Source organism: Diaphorina citri, unplaced genomic scaffold (genome assembly GCF_000475195.1).
Source record: "Diaphorina citri unplaced genomic scaffold, Diaci psyllid genome assembly version 1.1 scaffold1744, whole genome shotgun sequence".
Taxonomy (NCBI): domain Eukaryota; kingdom Metazoa; phylum Arthropoda; class Insecta; order Hemiptera; family Psyllidae; genus Diaphorina; species Diaphorina citri.
Window position 1 is genome coordinate 42,919 of NW_007379170.1, and position 21,778 is coordinate 64,696.

Here is a 21,778-nt window from a genome sequence, read left to right on the forward strand (position 1 = left end):
ATAATAATAGTGCCTATTCATACTGCTCGTATAGGACTGAAAAGTCCCTTTACTCCAGCAGTAGGCTAGCACTATTATTGTGGTCAGATTCTCAAATTATATTGAGGATCAAATTCCATACCTCGGCTGGGATTGAACCCACACCCTCCTGTTTACCAGGCGAGCGTCTTGACCATTACTTACACCACCGAGGCAGGCAATTCCTTTTTTCTTCGATTTCGGCACGACAAGGCTTTGGTTGTGGCCTACAGATTCCTCTACCAATTTTTTTTTCTGTTTTTCTGTTTTTTTTTTTTTTTTTTTTTTTTTTTTTTAATTGAACCCACACCCTCCTGTTTACCAGGCGAGCGTCTTGACCATAACACCACCGAGGCAGGCAATTTAAAGGTGTTTTCCCTTTGTGTTATGCTGGCCAACCAAAATTTCCTTTGTTATGTCTGCCGACTGTAGGACAGACTGGACCGTCAGATCGTCAGAACGTGTGTGTGTGACGGAAAAAGCTTCCGACTTCAGTCTTCAGACCGTCTGAGAAACGTAGTCTGGAAGCTTTTTTCAGGCACACAAATTCCGAAGGTCTGACAGACCCGAGTCTGTGAGACCGCGGTCTGACAGACCCGAATCTTTGAGACCGCGGTCTGACAGACTTCTGAGTGTGAATGGTGGGTATATAAGATTGACAGCCTAGTTATCTTGGAGAGTAGCGCGTCTGCTTTGTAAGCGTTAGGTCGCTGGTTTGATTCCCGCCCGGGGCCGACTTTATCCTAAACAGATAAGGTTCGTTCTCGGAACGGCTGACTTTTTCTTATTCTGTCTTCCTTCTCTCTTCGATTTCGGCACGACAAGGCTTTGGTTGTGGCCTGCAGATTCCTCTATCAAACTTTTTTTTTTAAGAGAGAAAAAAAGATGAAAGAAAGGAAAGTAATAACGAGAGATGTTGATTGTTAAATTTATTCGCAGCCGAATGTTGATTCGTCCTCAGTGCAATCTGTTTACAAATCTGAACCCTGAAATCGATCCGCACCAGCCACACCAAACCCACCCTCAGGTACCAAGACACGCGCCCGTAAGGCACAGGAAGAACCCCCTGAGATTCTACTCATCTCATCTGATGAGGAAGATGATGGGGAGAGTGAGAACAAACACACCCCCGCCAAGTCCTTCCCTACGCCTCTGTGTCAAAGTATAAAATAGATCTGATGTGTAGGTAACAGAATGAGCTCCGTAGAAACAAAAACCATGCACCTTGGGTCAAGTCAATAGTGAATTAACATCAAATACTTTAGATTGTATAGATAATTTTCAAAGATATTTCTTCCCAGTGCTAGGTTTAGATTTTGGGTTGTACTCAGTGTTTTCATCATTTTTCCAGGCCAAGATGATCTGGTGTTCTTTCACGATCAAACAGTTGGGGATCTGGCCTCATACTCTATCGAGATTCAGGACCCAAACCCTGTAACAAACATCCCAGCTATTGAGTACTATCCCGAGCAACATCAGACACAGCATGTCATGTCCTACGAGACACTGCAACAATCTCCACAGCAAACACACATGATGTCCCCGATGCAAGACCAGAACATTGTGCTTCAGCAGCAAATGTGTCAGACTCAAGTAAGTACTTCAGAATGTTCTTTAAGTAGTGCTTTATTTAGATTTTAGACAGTTAGTTTAGAACAAGAACATTCTATTCAGAAACAAACTCCATTTAAAGTTCATTTTACCGAAAGGGAAAGGAAAATGTGCCTTTCTAAAGTCTTTTTCACACCATTATTCTATTGGTCAAATTCCAGTCACTCCCACAGCAACAACAACCTCAGCAGCAAGAACAGCATGTCGTTGAAACTCAACTCCCTCCGAGTGGGCAAATCCTCAAGCAGCAACTGCAAGGCAGTCCCCCGCAATCTCAACAACTTCCACCGATCAGATCTCAGGTTCAAATCACACCGGTGATGCAGCAGCAACCGAGGCCCCGCATGATGCAACAGCAACCTCAGCAGCAGACACATCTACAACAGCCGGTAAGAAAGGTGCGAATGAAAAAGAAAAGATCTTTCCTAGGGGCCTTATTCACAATCTTATCAAGGAAATAAATAAGCATTCATAAAAACCTGACCCTTGGGTGGCTTTATGATTTAAAATTTTCTCAATAGCTTTATTGTTTAGATTTAAGTACTATACACGGTTGAATGGTAGAGATTGCCCCGGGCAATAATTTCGCCCTTTGTTTGTAATTTCTTGTATTTGTGTACATACATTGAATTATAACCAATGAAGAGTCTAAATAAATATAGACAAAAAATAAATTCACCATGTTTACTAAGTAGGTAGGTACTTACCCTCTCATTGATTTTCCAGGTGTATGTCCAACAACAGCAAGGCCCTTCCCCTCACCATCAACAACAACAAGCACAACAACAGCAACAATTCGTTGTCCAAAACCAACAACTACAACAGCAACAACAGTTCGTCCAGCAAAACCATCCCCAGGGTGCCAAGCTGGTTCAAAACCAGCAACACTTTGTGCAGAAACAAATGCCCATGCAACAGCAGAATGTACAGCAACATTTCGTGCAGCAAAAACAAATGGTGCAGAACCAGCATTTTGTGCTTCAACAGCAGCAGCCCAAGCAGATGGTAATAATAATAATAATAATAATAAGTTTTTTTCTTTCATTCTTTACTTACAATATTCTTAACATATTCTTCATCATCCCTGTAAGTACTTCTGTACTTTTAGGGACCATAACTTCTTCTTATTATGTACTAGCTGAATTCCGTCGCTTCGCTCCGGAATCCCGCTAGTTCATCCCGAGGCATGGCCAAACTTGTGGAAAAGGCAATCCTAGGGGCCTTATTCACAATCTTATCAAGGAAATAAATAAGCATTCATAAAAACCTGACAATTGGGTGGCTTTATGATTTAAAATTTTCTCAATAGCTTTATTATTTAGATTTAAGTACTATTCAGGGTTGAATGGTAGAGATTGCCCCGGTCAATAATTTCGCCCTTTGTTTGTAATTTCTTGTATTTGTGTACATACATTGAATTATAACCAATGAAGAGTCCAAATATATATAGACAAAAAATAAATTCACTATGTTTACTAAGTAGGTACCCTCTCATTGACTTTCCAGGTGTATGTCCAACAACAGCAAGGCCCTTCCCCTCACCATCAACAACAACAACAAGCACAACAACAGCAACAATTCGTTGTACAAAACCAACAACTACAACAGCAACAGCAGTTTGTCCAACAGAACCATCCGCAGGGTGCCAAGCTGGTTCAAAACCAGCAACACTTTGTGCAGAAACAAATGCCCATGCAACAGCAGAATGTACAGCAACATTTCGTGCAGCAAAAACAAATGGTGCAGAACCAGCATTTTGTGCTTCAACAGCAGCAGCCCAAACAGATGGTAATAATAATAAGTTTATTCTTTACAATATTCTTAACATATTCTTCATCATCCCTGTAAGTACTTCTGTACTTTTAGGGACCATAACTTCTTCATATTATATATTCTTAATCTATTTCATTTCACATTTCATTGTTGTTTTCGAGATAGTGATTTTGTATTTTCTTTTTCTTTTCGTTCTTATTGTATATCCTTTTAAGCTCATTTAGTACCTAATGATGGAATTTGATACTTATACATAGTTTTTCCAACGCCTCTGTCAGATAAGGAACCTCAGATGAATGAATATGAAATGCCGCAGAACATCCGTGTGTGTGGAGGTGGTATACCGGATGACAATGTACTGGACACCCTGTCTGAGGACGGCAGGTATACACATCTCCTGTGTCGTACCATCAGGATAGGATCACTCAAAGTATTTCCAACAGAGAGAGTGTTCATCTCCCGACATGGTATCAAGCTCACCCTCCCTCTTAATCAAACACAAGTCACTGTGAAGATCTACAGACATGAGATAGTCAAGGTACTCGCACACTTTGGTAAAGGTATGCCTGTCATCTTCTACTACATACGAGCCAGGGTCGGACCTCGGATACGAGAACAACTCAACATGACCAAGAACTCCAAGTTCTACTTCGACCCGTCCAGTCCGGATGAGACACATAGGCGGATTACACTCCTCCCTGAGAAGATACCAGACGAGGTGAAATGTATCCTGAGTGATATCTATAGTAAAACATCCTCAGGGAGTGAGGAACCACAGGACGGGCCTTGTCTGGAGGAGCTCAGTATTAAAGAAGCGACAGGCGGATTACACTCCTCCCTGAGAAGATACCAGACGAGGTGAAATGTATTCTGAGTGATATCTATAGTAAAACATCCTCAGGGAGTGAGGAACCACAGGACGGGCCTTGTCTGGAGGAGCTCAGTATTAAAGAAGCGAACAATATCCTGGTGAAATCCTCCCCCCCTGAGCTACGTAACGTGAACTCTGCCGCCCCTCCTATCCCAGCCCCGGTATCACAACCTGTACAGACCATCTACATCTATAAACCCACCGGTATCTCCATCAATACAGAAGACTACGCGTGTCTGGACAAGGAACAGTTCATCAATGACGTCATCATAGACTTCTACCTTGGGTTCCTCCTACAGGAGATGGCCACCCCGCACATACGCGAGAAGACGCACATCTTCTCGACATTCTTCTACAAGCGTCTGACGCAGAAACCGACGCGGAAGATCAGCGGTTCTATCGAGGGGGATCCGCACATCAGCGCGGCGAAGAAGCGACATTCCCGCGTCCAGTCGTGGACGAAGAACATCAACGTGTTTGAGAAGGATTTTATCGTGGTGCCTATCAATAGCAATGCACATTGGTTCCTGGCTATCATATGTTTCCCGGGACTCAAAGGCTGTGAAACTCCGGAGGGGAGAGCGGTGGAGGAATGCCAGAGGTTTAGGAGTTTGAGGAAGCGGGAACGAATCAAGCTCGATGAGATGCAAAAGACAGGTAAGTCCTTTTAGTTGAGATTACTTCTGCCCTTAGTGAGTATCGGGATAGTTGCCTTTAAAACGTCTACAAAATATTGATTAATTAATATATCCTAAAAATATATCCTGCCTCGGTAGCGTAGTGGTCAAGACGCCCGCCTGGTAAACAGGAGGGCGTGGGTTCGATCCCAGCCGAGGCATGGAATTTTATCCTCTGGCTATCATATGTTTCCCGGGACTCAAAGGCTGTGAAACTCCGGAAGGGAGAGCGGTGGAGGAATGCCAGAGGTTTAGGAGTTTGAGGAAGCGGGAACGAATCAAGCTCGATGAGATGCAGAAGACAGGTAAGTCCTTTTAGTTAAGTTTACTTCTGCCCTTAGTGGGTGTCGGGATAGTTGCCTTTAAAACGTCTACAAAAAATTGATTAATATATCTTAAAAACACTCAAGACCTAGGTACTCAAATACATACATAACAATGAATAAAAAGGAAACTTAAATACGTATAAGATTTTTTAAAAGAGGTTTGATAGAGAGAACCGTAATAACGGAGGTCTTATCGTCCCGAAATCGAAGCTAGACGAAGGACAGCATAGGAGAAAACAAACTGTTCCGAGATCGAACCTCATCTGTTCAAGATAAAGTTCGCGTCCTGCGGGAATCGAACCCGCGACCTAGCGCTTACTGTCTTATCTTTGAAATATATAAGACTTTTTACTTTCCTTATCCTATAGGAAGGACAGTAATGTAATCGGGTCAAATTTTCGATGGTCAGTTTTTAGTGCCAAAACACGTTTTGAGGTCCCTAGAGCCTAAATAGTGTCTGTCTGTCTGTTTGTAAACAAAATATCTCGAGAACGGTAAGAGCTAGAGACTTGAAATTTGGTATGCAGTTGTCAAATGTGACAAGGATGCGACACGAAACTTTTGGTTAAGGTCGGTGCAACGCTTGGCGGTATTTTGCCGCTTTTTGACGGTTTTCGGCGTAATTCATTATTATCTCGGGAACGGTATGAGCTAGAGACTTGAAATTTGATATGTAGTCCACAAATGTGACAAGGATGCAACACAAAACGTTTGGTTGAGATGGTTGCTGCGCTTGGCGGTATTTTGACCGCTTTTGACAGATTTCGACCGATTTTTGTGCGGTTTTCAGCTATACCGACTAAACGGTTAGAGATATTGTAAAAGTTTGGCTATAAGAACAAGAACACCCAAAATAAGCAGTAAAACATAAAACTATGTTAGGTATTGAAGGTGTCAAATATCAGCATGTTTTCTTATCAACCATTATGCACTCTCAGCACACTATGAGAACACTGAGAACTGCTCAAGAGTAGGAAAGAGAACACCTACAATATTACAAGGAACTAATTTTATCAAACGGGGATTGTAATGGAGTTGTGTAGTGCTGAGTGTTCCCTAAACTTTTTTCAGTGTTCCCTAAACTGTTGAATTAAATGAAACCATAATGAACAAACATATCCATATGGAATATTTAAAAACAGTAAAACATAAAACTATGTTAGGTATTGAAGGTGTCAAATATCAGCATGTTTTCTTATCAACCATTATGCACTCTCAGCATACTATGAGAACATTGAGAACTGCTCAAGAGTAGGAAAGAGAACACCTACAATATTACAAGGAACTAATTTTATTAGACAAGGATTGTAATGGTGTTGTGTAGTGCTGAGGTTGAAGATTTTGAAAAATAAAAAATACATTTCATGAAACAGTTTATGTTTGGTGGCTCTTTCATAAGTACCTACTTATGTGCAATGGAAGGGTCTCACCTATTTTGAGCAGTAGACCAATAGAGCTGACAACAAGTACAATAATTAATTATGGAGAAGGCTGGAATGGAATAAGTTATTGTAGGTAAATTATTTAGTTGAAATGGTACTTACCTGGAACTTGCATGGCCGAGACAATAATATTTGTCGTTTCATTTGGGAATATGACATGTCCAGTATCTTGTCCGACCAGTTCATAAGTTGTGTAGTTCTGCAATGGTTGGAGTGGTGGGGGAACTGACTCGGTCACTATGGTTCCATGCTCAATGTTCCGATTGTAATGGAGTTGTGTAGTGCTGAGGTTGAAGATTTTGAAAGATAAATACATTTCATGAAACAGTTTATGTTTGGTGGCTCTTTCATAAGTACCTATGTGCAATGGAAGGGTCTCACCTATTTTGAGCAGTAGACCAATAGAGCTGACAACAAGTACAATTAATTATGGAGAAGGCTGGAATGGAATAAGTTATTGTGGGCAAATTATTTAGTTGAAATGGTACTTACCTGGAACTTGCATAGCCGAGACAATAATATTTGTCGTTTCATTTGGGAATATGACATGTCCAGTATCTTGCCCGACCAGTTCATAAGTTGTGTAGTTCTGCAATGGTTGGAGTGGTGGGGGAACTGACTCGGTCACTATGGTTCCATGCTCGATGTTCCCGTAAGCATTCACAGTGTTTGGAGCATGAGACTGATTCTGATCTTGATTCATAATCGTATACATTCAGTGCTTTAATTCTTAAGAAAACCTCAAACCTTTCCTTCAACCTGGGTAAAATGTTTTGTAAGACTATTACAGGTCACTCTGTGATGTCCACATATTTACGAGGGCATCAATTCATAAACTGAAACCTGAAATGTTGAGAAATAGAAAAGATGATGAAACACAACTTCTAAATTTAATATCCAACATCTAAACTAGGTACCTCAGAATTTTCTAAAGTTATGATAACATGAGTGTTAGGGATGTCTTATGGCAATTTGAATTTTACAAAAAGATTAGCATTTGAAGATACAGCCCTCAGACTCCAGGAAGCATTTTGTAAATGTGCAAATATTTAACACCATTGGATTTAATATCCAACATCTAAACTAGGTACCTCAGCATTTTCTAAAGTTATGATAACATGAGTGTTAGGGATGTCTTATGGCAATTCGAATTTTACAAAAAGATTAGCATTTGAAGATACAGCCCTCAGACTCCAGGAAGCATTTTGTAAATGTGCAAATATTTAACACCATTGGAATGTCAAAATAGAACAAATGTTGAGAAATTATTAACAAAAAGCCCTTTGCTTGAGTTTTCATTTAAATTTAAAACTTCCTGCAAGCTAATAGTCAAAGATTGTCATAGGATTATTGGCTGTGCACATATTTTATAACAGCAGCCATACAAGGCCCCATTATTCTTCAGCCCAGTCACAGGATACTTTTGAAAATATTTTCAGAAATCTTTTGTTTTAAATTCCAAAAGGGTAAGGCCAATGAAAGTTCATCGGACTGAATTGAGTGTAGGCTACGTTAAGGCCACGATTTCGTCTACTTTTCACCTGTATTGAATCATTTTAACCAAGGAGCCTCGATCCATTCGTGTGATGGTGTTACAAGTACAGAGGTTGAGATGAGAGGAACATCATCGAAGTTTCTCTCCAAACACACACTTACCATAATGCGAGCTTCTTTCTGATACACTTCAAGTAAAAGAGATAAAAGTACAATATGATTGTATGAAATATGAAAAGGGAAACTTAAAAACTCGAGTTTTTATTGGAAAAAAGTTAAATTTCATTCGACATTTTCTGAAATTTTCTCGATTTCCAAAAACAAGAATCGCAAATACATCCAAACAAAGAGGTATCTGACGGCCATTTTGTGCTCATTCCTCTTTGGCGTCACGAAGCCAGGGTACGAGAAAAAATATCATGCACGTGAAATTTGGGAACCAAATTCAAATTTGTAACTTTTCAATTTCTTTTTATTCATTGATTTCGACAGTTTTCTTGAGATTTAAAGGAAATAAATTAATCAGCGACTCATGCAGATTATGTTTTGACTAGTTTTCGTAGGATTATCTCAATTTTGAGGCTATAATCAGGATTTTTCCAAAATCTTTTTGAGCCTTGCCGCCATGTTTTTGTAACCATGTTCGCAAATACATCCAAACAAAGAGGTATCTGACGGCCATTTTGTGCTTATTCCTCTTTGGCGTCACGAAGCCAGGGTACAAGAAAAAATATCATGCACGTGAAATTTGAGAACCAAATTCAAATTTGTAACTTTTCAATTTCTTTTTATTCATTGATTTCGATAGTTTTCTTGAGATTTAAAGGAAATAAATTAATCAACGACTCATGCAGATTATGTTTTGACTACTTTTCGTAGGATTATCTCAATTTTGAGGCTATAATCAGGATTTTTCCAAAATCTTTTTGAGCCTTGCCGCCATGTTTTTGTAACCATGACATTGAAATTTCAGAAGTTTTAAATATTCCCGGGGAAATTTAAATTTATTGGCGGTTACTTTAGTCCATTGTGTGCTTGGAGGGTCAATTTCGGCACCCAAAATATGGTGCAACATGTAGTTGGCTCCTCAGGGCTGGAAATCGAAAAAATAAGCGGGAGGAACGCTTCGCGTCAGCGGGTGATGGCTGACTGTAGTTTTCTTCATTAGAGACTAGAATGAATCCAGCTCACAGCTCAACATTATTTCTTAAGTAACACTGTTTCAGTCAGGTTCCGACTTCACGAGAAGAAAATTCAGGGTCCAAGTTGGACCGTCCAACTGACCGAGGCCAGGCCAAAAATCCAAGATACAACTTTCAAAGAGTCTTCCCGAGCTAAAAATTAATCTAGTGGTAATTCTAGATCTTATCATGAACACGTGACTTTGGGGAGGGGGGGCGCTACCTTCGTAGCCCCCCCCTCCCTCCCTCAGGTCGCGATTGTGTTCAACTGACCAAGGCCAGGCCAAAAATCCAAGATACAACTTTTAGGCAACAAAGAGTCTTCCCGAGCTAAAAATTAATGTAGTGGTATTTCTAGATCTTATCATGAACACGTGACTTTGGGGAGGGGGGGCGCTACCTTCGTAGCCCCCCCCCCCCCCCCCCCCCTCTCCCCACGTGACTTTGGGGAGGGGGGGCGCTACCTTCGTAGCCCCCCCCCCTCCCCCCCCCCCTTAGGTCGCGTTTGTGTCTCTATGGTCTACCTACTTCATTTAATTATTAATCCAATAAGAATAATGCTTTCTCACTTTTGATACAAGGACCGATGTCATAATCGGTACCTATATTAGCCTACTCCAAATAGCGCGGGCCCTGGTATTTATGTAGATTATGTACCCTAAACTTTTTTTTTTAGGCAAGTCTAAATTTTCTTTCACGACCGGCCCTGAATTTTCCCACAACAGGTTCAATAGGGGGGGGGGGCTTCCCCCCCGGGCGGAAATCGAACCCGCGACCTAGGGCTTACAAGACTTACCTGCTGCAAACTGCCACAGCCCTAATGTCTTCACAGACGATGTATCGAGTACATATGCCATGCACAGACTGAACACAGCCCTCACAGCTACGTACAGACTGACAGCACAGCCTACTCCCATTAGAACTGTGGTTAGTTGCCACCAAATGGTTGGAATGTCGTTGAAACTGTGGTTATAAAGAGGAAAGCATATTAGTACAAGAATGATAAAGGGCTTTATTGCCTAAAATTATAGAGGGAACCAGCCTTTCCGAGAACGAACCTTATCCCTTCAGGATAAAATCCGCCCCGAGCGGGAATCGAACCCGCGGCCTAGCGCTACGAGAATGATAAAGGGCTTTAATGCCTATAAAATTATATGTGCCTAGTAGGAACAATTTTTTAAAGAAATTATCTTGTAAAAGATTAGGGTGTATTCCGACAGTATTTTTTCAATCTTTAGACGGCATTTTTAGCTCTATTAATTTATTCCATTTTATTTGTTGAGGCTTAAGAACTCTGTTAGGGGCTAAAAACTTTTTGAAACCCACCCTTGAATTAATTTTCTTGTAAACATTGAAAATCCATGATGGCACATTCTCAACCATTGACGACCAAGGCAAGGGTTTTCAGGTTCTAAAAGAAAATGATTTCCGTTTTCGGAAGGAAAATACACTTGAAGTTCTGAAAAATATAAAAATATTCTGAAAAAAGGAAAATTTCTTTGAAGTTCTGAAAAATATATCTGCCTTTTTGGTTCTCCTTATCAAGAAAATACACTTCTTTTCTTTAAGAGGTTTGATAGAGGGAACCAGCCTTTCCGAGAACGAACCTTATCCCTTCCTCCCCCTCCCCCCACAGGCAGACACGCTACCAACCAAGCTAACTAGGCTGGCAAAATATACTTCAATCACGAAATATAACCACATACCTTGAATATCTGCCGCAAGAGAGCGCTATGTAGCTCTGACCATCTATGTTAAGCTGAGGATAATTACATCGGCGGAAACCCGGGGCCCCTTGTAAAGGCCTTGGGCTAGCTTGGGGACCTTGTACATGCTAGAGGCCCCTACGTTTCAGGCCGATTGAAATAAGTCAAGCGGTGCCGCTGTGAAGCTCTTCAACAATGGTGATGGTCACTGTTTATCTAATCAAGTAAAGGCCATTGATATCACAGCGCTTAACAAAGGGCGAATCAAAAGTGCCTCCGCGCCAGCCTAGTTAGCTTAAAATGTAGCACGCCTGCCTTATTATCGTATAAAATTCCCTAATTAATATGCCTTACGTACAGAATTCTTGGGAACACAACACAGTCATTATTCGATGACACTTTTAAAGATCAAATAAAAAGAAACCCATAGAAATACATGTTTGAAAATTTCAAAGGTACAAAAAAATGTTCCATCTGAGAGGATCGAACTCGCGACCTCCGGATTTATAAAAGTGATCGCATGTCAGACTATGTCTGCCACACAATCACCCCTTGCATGCTGCTGATATCCGAAGGCAAAATAGAAATATTTAAACGGACGAATTGGAATCAGTTTTTTGTACTCGTTGAATGTAAACAGTGGACCAGTGCCTTGTTGTCTTTGAAAGTAATGTGCCAGCCTTGTAAGCGCTGTGTCGCGGGTTCGATTTCTGCCCGGGTCAAACTTTTTACCAACCAAGCTAACTAGGCTGGCAAAATATACTTCAATCACGAAATATATAAACCACATACCTTGAATATCTGCCGCAAGAGAGCGCTATGTAGCTCTGACCATCTATGTTAAGCTGAGGATAATTACATCGGCGGAAACTACTCATGGAGGCGGGGACATCCCTCAACTCTGCAGGGTCAAACAGGACTCCCTGTAGAAGAAGGAAAAAATATCTGGTGTGAACATGACACGACTTAGGACCTATATATTTTTACGTCAACTCTGCCGGGTCAAACAGAACTCCCTGGAAGGAAAATTACATTACTTTATTTCCTCTAAGCTAGGATAAAGAAAGTAAAAATCTGATGTGAACATCCCACGACTTTCCTTACTTTTTTTTTTTACAATATCTCCAACTGCATGTTGGGTCATCAAAAGCGGTCGAAATAGCGCTTACTCCCAAAGCCTGCCACTGACTATCAGATAGATCTGACAGGCGGACCTGATCAGGATAGTGAATTTTTTTTAAGAGGTTTGACAGAGGGAAGTGTAACTGCTATGGTCTTATCGTCCCGAAAATCGAAGAGAGAAGGAAGACAGGATAGGAGGGGTCAAACAGGACTCCCTGTAGAAGAAGGAAAAAATATCTGGTGTGAACATGACACGATTTGGGACCTATATATTTTTACGTCAACTCTGCCGGGTCAAACAGATCTAAGCTAGGATAAAGAAAGTAAAAATCTGATGTGAACATCCCACGACTTTCCTTACTTTTTTTTTACAATATCTCCAACTGCATGTTGGGTCATCAAAAGCGGTCGAAATAGCGCTTACTCCCAAGGCCTGCCACTGACTATCAGATAGATCTGACAGGCGGAACTGATCAGGATAGTGAGTTTTTTTTAAGAGGTTTGACAGAGGGAAGTGTAACTGAGCTATGGTCTTATCGTCCCGAAAATCGAAGAGAGAAGGAAGACAGGATAGGAGAAAGCCATCAACCGGTCCGAGAACGAACATTATCCCATCAGGATAAAATCCGCCCCGGGCGGAAATCGAACCCGCGACCTCGCGCTCATAAGGCAGACGCGTCATCTTCCAAGCTAACTAGGCTGGCTAGGAGAGTTTCATTTGGTTATTTTTCACTTAAGGTGTGTCCACCTGTCCACACATAATCGACCGGCCGATCGACTATGTCTGTACGTCTGGACACACCTTAAGAGAAGCATGTGCTAAGTAAACTAGGTGCAGGACAATGGAATAGAATGTGCTCTATTGGGGTAGAATATGCTTTGTATTTACCTCTAACCAGGAAGAAGAGAAGAACCCCGCACAGGAAGTTACAGCCGCAAGTAAAGATAGTAATGTCCACAGTAATCCTGTACATGTTAGTCTGGAGCTCATCTGAAAGAGAATCTGAAACAATATGGGTTAAAAAAATCAATAAGAACGGGAGTTAAGATTCTTCCATTCTAAAAAGCTGTGTCCACACTTGGTCGACGGCCGTCGCGTCGTTCGACGAGGTGAATCTATGTTGTCAAGGCAGTGTGGACGGTTTCAGTCGACATCGATTGACGGCTGCCGTCTATGTGATGTGTGAACACAGCTAATGGCGCATATCTCACTCCCAAAGTCTCGCGGTGCGGCGCAGCCCCAGGTATATTCAGGGCCCCCGGAGGGACAAATTCAGGGGCTGGAGCCCAATAAAATTTCGAGCTCCCTACTCATTAACACCACATTAGTACTCAGTACCTTCACATATATTATTAAGGTCTCAAAATAGAAAGCTGAAAATAATTATCTATCTACCTATTAAACTCTCGTCGTAAAAGATTAAGTGTTTCGTGATTACTGATTAGGTCTTGCTTAGGCATGGATGTAAATGTAAAGGAATGTGCTTTGAAGTAATGCGAAAGCGATTTCAAGGTACAATAAAAACATCGTACATTCGACTAAATTTCAGCTTTTAGTAATCACAGTTCGGCATAAAAAGTAATTAAAAAATAATAATTTGGTGTGCACATCACACAAATTTCCATTACATATGGAGGCGGGGAAAAAAGACCAACATTTTTTTCGAACTTTTCGAATATTATCGAAAAAAAAAACTGTCGAAATCTACAAATTGCTGAAATGGAAGTAAAAGTAAAAGTACCTACCCTACAGAAGTAATCAGGTATTCATTAAATGAAAAGAAATGATATAGGTAGAAAGTAAAAGAACGACAGGAAGAGAAAAAAAGTACACGGTATCGTAACTTTTTAATCACACGGTATCTCAAGGACACTCAACTTTTCACTCGCACTGTAGATACGCTGGATTTTTTTATCAGCGCAGTACGCAAAACAGTGCCGGTGCTACTGGTGGGTTCCAGAGGGGTAGGCCTCAAAATATGGGGCCCCAAAAAATAGGGCCCCAATTTTTTTCTTTCTTTTTTTGGGGCCCGAGTTACTTTTATCATTTTAATTGATTCTTCAGGTCTTTGAAAATTACTTGTTTTTTATGAACTCTAATAGAAGACAATGGTATCATGAAATGTAAGTTTAGTTTTGTGTTTGAAATATCAATGGCTTCAAGAATACTTCGACTTGTAACCTCCCAAAAACACCGAAAAGCAGGGGTGTTATTAGGCCCTTTTAGGGGCCAAGATTTAATAGGTTTAAAATTCTTGAAATGCGCCACTGAAGAAAAAATAAGTCCATTTTATCACGCTATAAAGAAAAGAAACAAACACACTGACCCAAATTTGTTACTTTGCCCCAAAATAGATAGTTCCTACCTAAAATGAATTTTGCTTGAAATAACTTTAAAAAATAGCGGTAGGTACATATTACGACATTATGCGTGAAGTAGTAAAGTGGCCCCCCCCTCGAAATTACGGAGCCCCCCTACTTTCAAACCTGCAGAGTCGCCACTGGTTTCCAGCCCAGCCACCCACTACCACGTGCTGATAGTATGTGACGTCACGGTTAACCCATTGCGTCCTTATTTTGGCAGACCGGTTCGATTCCCGGCGTGGTCGAAATTTTTTTCAGATCTCTGCTTGGAGTCGGGGTGCATTTGTGACTGCTTTAATCGAGTAGCGACCAGTGGCGGCATTACCAATGTAAAAAGATTATTGAAATATATGTACATCAGAATTATTTTTTTTAATAAGATTATTGAAATAAACATCAGAATTATTTTTATGTGAACTTGGATTTTTACTTTCCTTAGAAGGAAAGTAATGTATTCGACTTTTTTTTACGATTAGTGAAAGCCATCTATATGTAATATTCTATGCTTATTGTGTTTTCTCAGGTATGATCTACAGCATCTCCTATTTGTACTCATGGAAAGGCAAGGCATAGATCGGAATAGTTTAAATGCATGGAGTCTACACCCGCCCCTGTAGAGGAAGAGAAAGATCAATACAAGGCAGGGTTCCTAGCACTGTGTTCCAACTGTGGCTCACTGAGTGCACGTACCAATAGATGTAACAGATGTAACCATAAGATACCACCCGACTGTAAGCTTGTGTCTTCCAATGGGAACCCCACAGCAGGGGGAGGGGCAGGGCCGAAGGGCGGCAAGGATACCCCCGCCAGTCCCGGTGATAGTAAGAACTCCCCTAAACCTGCCAATGCGGTGAATTCCCCCAGTCATCCTTCCACAGACACAGCACCAGCCGCACCAAACCCACCCTCAGGTACCAAGACACGCGCCCGTAAGGCACAGGAAGAACCCCCAGAGATTCTACTCATCTCATCTGATGAGGAAGATGATGGGGAGAGTGAGAACAAACACACCCCCGCCAAGTCCTTCCCTACGCCTCTGTTGAGATTCAGGACCCAAACCCTGTAACAAACATCCCAGCTATTGAGTACTATCCCGAGCAACATCAGACACAACATGTCATGTCCTACGAGACACTGCAACAATCTCCACAGCAAACACACATGATGTCCCCAATGCAAGACCAGAACATTGTGCTTCAGCAGCAAATGTGTCAGACACAAGTAAGTACTCCAGAATGTTAAGTAGTGCTTTATTTAGAGTTTAGACTGTCGGTTTAGAACAAGATGTTTTCTATTCAGAAACAAACTCCATTTAAAGTTCATTTTACTGAAAGGGAAAGGAAAATGTGCCTTTCTAAAGTCTTCTTCACACCATTATTCTCTTGGTCAAATTCCAGTCACTCCCACAGCAACAACAACCTCAGCAGCAGGAACAGCATGTCGTTGAAACTCAACTCCCTCCGAGTGGGCAAATCCTCAAGCAGCAACTGCAAGGCAGTCCCCCGCAATCTCAACAACAGGTAAATAGGCAATTCAAAACTAAAATTTTAATAATAATTTTAAACAATTTATTTTTACGTATTACTGAGGTACATGAACATGAGTAAACTCTGATCTCGTGTTTTTTGACAGAATCTATTTTTTAAACGTCTATTAGGCATTAATTTATTTTACGACTTAGTTATTTAGGTATATTATGTAGGTGGGTACCTAATCGATTTTCAAAGACAGAAAGTTACTGAAGAGACAATGCAGTCAGATTCAGACAAAAGTGAAATTTTAATGAAAAATTATCAACGCTCATCACTCGTCACTAGAAAATCATTTTTCACTAATTTATTCCGCTCCTTAAAAGACACTCAACTCGCCCGCTTCTTATAGCTTGACACTAACTCACTAATAAACATATTTCCGATCGTCAAAACTGTGTAAAAAGACGAGAAAGAAGAAGAAGAAGAGAAGAAGAAGAAGAAAAAAAAAAAGAAGAAGACGGAGAAGAACAACAACAAGAAGAAGAAGACGGAAAAGAAGAAGAAGAAGAAGAGGAAGACGGAGAAGAAGAAGAAGAAGAAGAAGAAGAAGAAGAAGAAGAAGAAGAAGAAGAAGAAGAAGAAAAACACGGGGTGAACATTGAAGAAATGTGTGACAGAAACAGAAGCGGGATTTCGGGCCCTCTCACTCTCTCACCCGCACTCTTACTTTCTCTCTCGGGAGCGTCTAAATATAGAATCGACCAAAATCGCTTGGAAAAATAAGCAATAATAAATTCGAAGTCGTTTCGTGATAACGACACAGTTCGTGCCGTTTCGTCCTAATGGGGAGCCTTGGGTCGTCCCCGCGATGACACGAAAAACACATCGCTGAAAAAATACCCGTTAGTATCTGAGTATGCTAATTTTCATGGAAATCACAAAGTCAAAATTTTGCTAGCTTGGAGAGCAGCGCCAAGCGCGTTTGCCTTGTTAGTGCTAGGTCGCGGGTTCGATTCCTGCCCCGGGTGATTTTTTTCCTAAATAAAAATAAGTAGGTACATACATAGATAAGGTTTGTTCTCGGAACGGCTGGTTTTCTCCTATCCTGTCCTCCTTCCACTTTCGCTTTGGGGAAAATAAGATCTTAGGAGTACAGTGCCCCCCCCCCTTATTAAACCTGTTGTAGGAAAATTCAGGGCCGGTCGTGAAAGAAAATTTAGACTTGCCTAAAAAAAAAGATCAGGGTACATAATCTATACATAAATACCAGGGCCCGCGCTAATTGGAGCCTTTTGAATTGGACACGTTGCGTTGTAGTTGTACCTGGGTAGGTAGTAGGCTAGTATAGGTACCGATTATGACATCGGTCCTTGTGTCAAAATTGAGAAAGCATTATTCTTATTGGATTAATAATTAAATGAAGTAGGTAGACCATAGGGACACAATGGCGACCTAAGGTAGGGAGGGGGGGGCTACGAAGGTAGCGCCCCCCCTCCCCAAAGTCACGTGTTCATGATAAGATCTAGAAATACCACTACATTGATTTTTAGCTCAGGAAGACTCTTTGTTGCCTAAAAGTTGTATCTTGGATTTTTGGCCTGGCCCTGGTCAGTTGGACGGTCCAACTTGGACCCTGAATTTTCTTTTCGTGAACTCGGAACCTGACTGAAATAGTATTACTTAAGAAATAATGTTGAGCTGTGAGCTGGATTCATTCTAGTCTCGAATGGAGAAAACTACAGTCAGCCATCACCCGCTGACGCGAAGCGTTCCTCCCGATTATTTTTTCGATTTCCAGCCCTGAGGAGCCAACTACATGTTGCACCATATTTTGGGTGCCGAAAATGACCCTCCAAGCACACAATGGACTAAAGTAACCGCCAATAAATTTAAATTTCCCCGGGAATATTTAAAAATTCTGAAATTTCAATGTCATGGTTACAAAAACATGGCGGCAAGGCTCAAAAAGATTTTGGAAAAATCCTGATTATAGCCTCAAAATTGGTCTTTTGGAGCCTTTTGAATTGGACACGTTACGTTGTAGTTGTAGGTGGGTGGGTAGTAGGCTAGTATAGGTAGGTACCGATTATGACATCGGTCCTTGTGTCAAAAGTGAGAAAGCATTATTCTTATTGGATTAATTAAATGAAGTAGGTAGACCATAGAGACACAATCGCGACCTGAGGGAGGGAGGGGGGGGCTACGAAGGTAGCGCCCCCCCTCCCCAAAGTCACGTGTTCGGACAGGATAGAAGAAAGCCAGCCGTTCCGAGAACGAACCTTATCTGTTTAGGATAAAGTTGATACTAACTAGCTACTCTCCATACTAACTAGGCTGGTGGCAAGAGCAACACAATTAGCAGAATGTAAACATTTAACATTTCAGATGCACATGAACCACCAACAAAACCAACAACAGCAACAGCAATCTCCCAACGTCCAATACTCGAATCCTCCCACGCCGGACATGCAACAGCAACTCTCACCTCAACAGCAACAGCAAATCCAACAGCAACAGATGAATCATCAACAGCAACAGCAGCCGCCGCAACAGCAAGCTCAGTATTCTACCGTGTATCAAGTATTATCGCCCATGTCACAGCCGGGAAGTCCAAGGTTACGAGGTACGTACCTAATGATATCAATATTATTATTAAAATAATTATTAAAAATAATTATTCAGATAAGAATCTTCACAAATTGAAATGAAAATGAAAACAATTGAGATTCGTTAGCTTAGTTGGTAGTGCGTCTGCCTTGTAAGCGCTGGGCCGCGGGTTCGATTCCCGCCCGGGACGGATTTTGTCCTGATGGGATAATGTTCGTTCTCGGAACGGCTGGCTTTCTTCTATCCTGTTTTCCTTCTGTCTTCGATTTCGGGACGATAAGACCATAGCAATTACCTCTGTCAAACCTCTCTGACATTCCAATGGTGTTAAATATTTGCACATTTACAAAATGCTTCCTGAAGTCTGAGGGCTGTATCTTCAAATGCTAATCTTTTTTGTAAAATTCAAATTGCCATAAGACATCCCTAACACTCATGATATCATAACTTTAGAAAATGCTGAGGTACCTAGTTTAGATGTTGGATATTAAACTTAGAAGTTGTGTTTCATCATCTTTTCTATTTCTTAACATTTCAGGTTTCAGTTTATGAATTGATGCCATCGTAAATATGTGGACATCACAGAGTGACCTGTAATAGTCTTAACATTTTATCCAGGTTGAAGGAAAGGTTTGAGGTTTTCTCAAGAATTAAAGCACTGAATGTATACGATTATGAATCAAGATCAGAATCAGTCTCATGCTCCAAACAGTGTGAATGCTTATGGGAACATCGAGCATGGAACCATAGTGACCGAGTCAGTTCCCCCACCACTCCAACCATTGCAGAACTACACAACTTATGAACTGGTCGGTTTAAGGTGGATTTCATCAATAATTTTTCAGCCACTCGAAGGCCTATGAAGCTAACAGCCTGTTAAGTTCCATTTAATTTGTATGTATAGGTAATGTTTGTATTAACAGGGCTGTTGGGGGGTAAAAATAAGATTGGTGAAATCCACCCTCAATGATTGATTTTCTGGTGTTCTCGTGTTGACCCAGCACTTAAATGAGAAGTATTGTGTCTCTTCTCGCCCATCTGATGAGAGGCATACTACGGGATGGACGTGTTACGACACAGACCACACTAGTCCGTAGCTAATTTAATCTAGTAGCGACCAGTGGGGGCATAACAAGTGTAAAAAGATTATTGAAATATGGAATATCATTGCAAAGGAGGCACTCATGAATGCTGTTATAGCCACAAAAATTGTGAAAAAGCTTTCTGCCTCACCACACTCATGATTTGATTTTTTTTTTTTTTTTTTTTCTTTTTTTTTGAAGCAGAAAAATAACTGAATGCCGAGGTATTTTTTGGCAACCCATTAAATTTGGTTTTGTTTGGATTGGTAATTTAATTTGTGTCCTCTTGTCTGTTTTATTCCAGGTGCCAATAGTTCAGGAGAGAGGGCACAATCCCCACTACGAGATTTCGACGGCCCAGTGCGGCATCCGTGTATACTTATATTCGATTCATTACCACAAGCTGGGAACAGTAGGGTACGCATTACTTCTGCCCTTAGTGGGTATCGGGATAGTTGCCTTTAAAACGTCTACAAAAAATTGATTAATATATCTTAAAATTTCAGTCCGGTTTTTAATTCTTTTCGTCTAACAACACTCTCACGCTCTCTTCCCCCACAGGCAAGGCAAGCGGCTCGGTCACGATCGGTAACACGACGATCTCGCCCGTGACCAAAGCTCCCGGTACGCCGGCCTCCACAGACCCAGCAGCGGCCACTAGCCTCCTGGTTAATGATGAGGAAGAGGAGAATAGAGACGAGGCCGAGTCTGAAGGCGAAGACTTTGTACAGTTTGGCGAGGAGAGTCAGGAGGCGGCCGCTGGTAAGAGAAGTAACCAACACATGAACCTATCAGAATGGGAGTATTTTAAACTTTGATCAAAAACACTGCATTCTGAAGTTCTGATTCAATGATTGGTTGATTAATTAACTTTAAGGTGGATTTCACCAATAATTTTTCAGCCACTCGAAGGCCCATGAACCTAACAGCCTGTTAAGTTCCATTTAATTTGTATGTATAGGTAGTCTTAACAGGGCTGTTGGGAGCTAAAAATAAGATTGGTGAAATCCATATTAACTTTAAGGTGGATTTCACCAATAATTTTTCAGCCACTCGAAGGCCTATGAAGCTAACAGCCTGTTAAGTTCCATTTAATTTGTATGTATAGGTAGTCTTAACAGGGCTGTTGGGAGCTAAAAATAAGATTGGTGAAATCCACCCTCATCCCTCAATGATTGATTTTCTGGTGTTCTCGTGTTGACCCAGCACCTAAATGAGAAGTATTGTGTCTCTTCTCGCTCATCTGATGAGAGGCATACTACGGGATGGACGTGTTACGACACAGACCACACTAGTCCAACCACACGAGTCTGATGTATTAATAGTTCCATTACTACGCAATAAAAACGACAGTGAAACCTTTTTTTTTTCGAAGCAGAAAAATAACTGAATGCCGAGGTATTTTTTGGCACCCAATTAAATTTGGTTTTGTTTGGATTGGTAATCTAATTTGTGTCCTCTGTCTGTTTTATTCCAGGTGCCAATAGTTCAGGAGAGAGGGCACAATCCCCACTACGAGATTTCGACGGCCCAGTGCGACATCCGTGTATACTTATATTCGATTCATTACCACAAGCTGGGAACAGCAGGGTACGCGTTGTGGCTACGTTACGAGACTGGCTGGCTGTTGAGTATCAGGTAAATCGAAACAAAGATCAAATATGTTGGAATAGAATACTAGGCAAGTTCGTAGAATCGTAACCCATCTTTTGGAGCTGTTTTTCCCTACACCTAACAATTAAGAAATTTGGTGAGCTTTCAAGAATACTCAGCTTGTTATCACCAAAAATCGCTCGTAAACACCTCTCTCGCGGATTTTGTTCGGATGATAGGAATCTGAGTGTTCTCGAAAGCTCACCAAAGTTAAAGTTTTAATTTCTTGTTGAATGTCGACATAATTTCTCTTTAATTTCAATATCTTTACTCCAGCAGTAGGGTGGAAAGACATGGGAAATAACCAGCCTAGCAAGCTGGCAGTTCCTCAAAGGGTTCTCCCTGCTTTTAAAGACCAAGTACAAGTCCTCACGATGGT

General features: G+C 41.2%; 2 protein-coding genes across 2 annotated transcripts in view; both read left to right on the plus strand.

Annotated features, from left to right (window-relative positions):
• The window catches only part of LOC103517093 (putative mediator of RNA polymerase II transcription subunit 26), a 7,533-nt gene extending 3,907 nt beyond the window's left edge, over window positions 1-3,626 (plus strand). The window contains exons 4-6 of the mRNA XM_026829314.1: window positions 1,932-2,018; window positions 3,136-3,417; window positions 3,618-3,626. Coding sequence (XP_026685115.1) covers window positions 1,932-2,018; window positions 3,136-3,417; window positions 3,618-3,626 — 378 coding nt within the window. The remainder of the gene's footprint in view (window positions 1-1,931; window positions 2,019-3,135; window positions 3,418-3,617) is intronic.
• A 47-nt stretch (window positions 3,627-3,673) lies between these two features.
• On the plus strand, window positions 3,674-21,427 carry LOC113470681 (sentrin-specific protease 6-like; the record flags this gene model as incomplete). Its single annotated transcript, XM_026829315.1, has 4 exons — window positions 3,674-4,175; window positions 4,316-4,930; window positions 20,308-20,508; window positions 21,224-21,427. Coding segments are annotated over exons 1-4 (1,501 nt in total), but the record flags the coding sequence as incomplete, so codon positions are not given.
• Window positions 21,428-21,778: the final 351 nt, after the last annotated feature.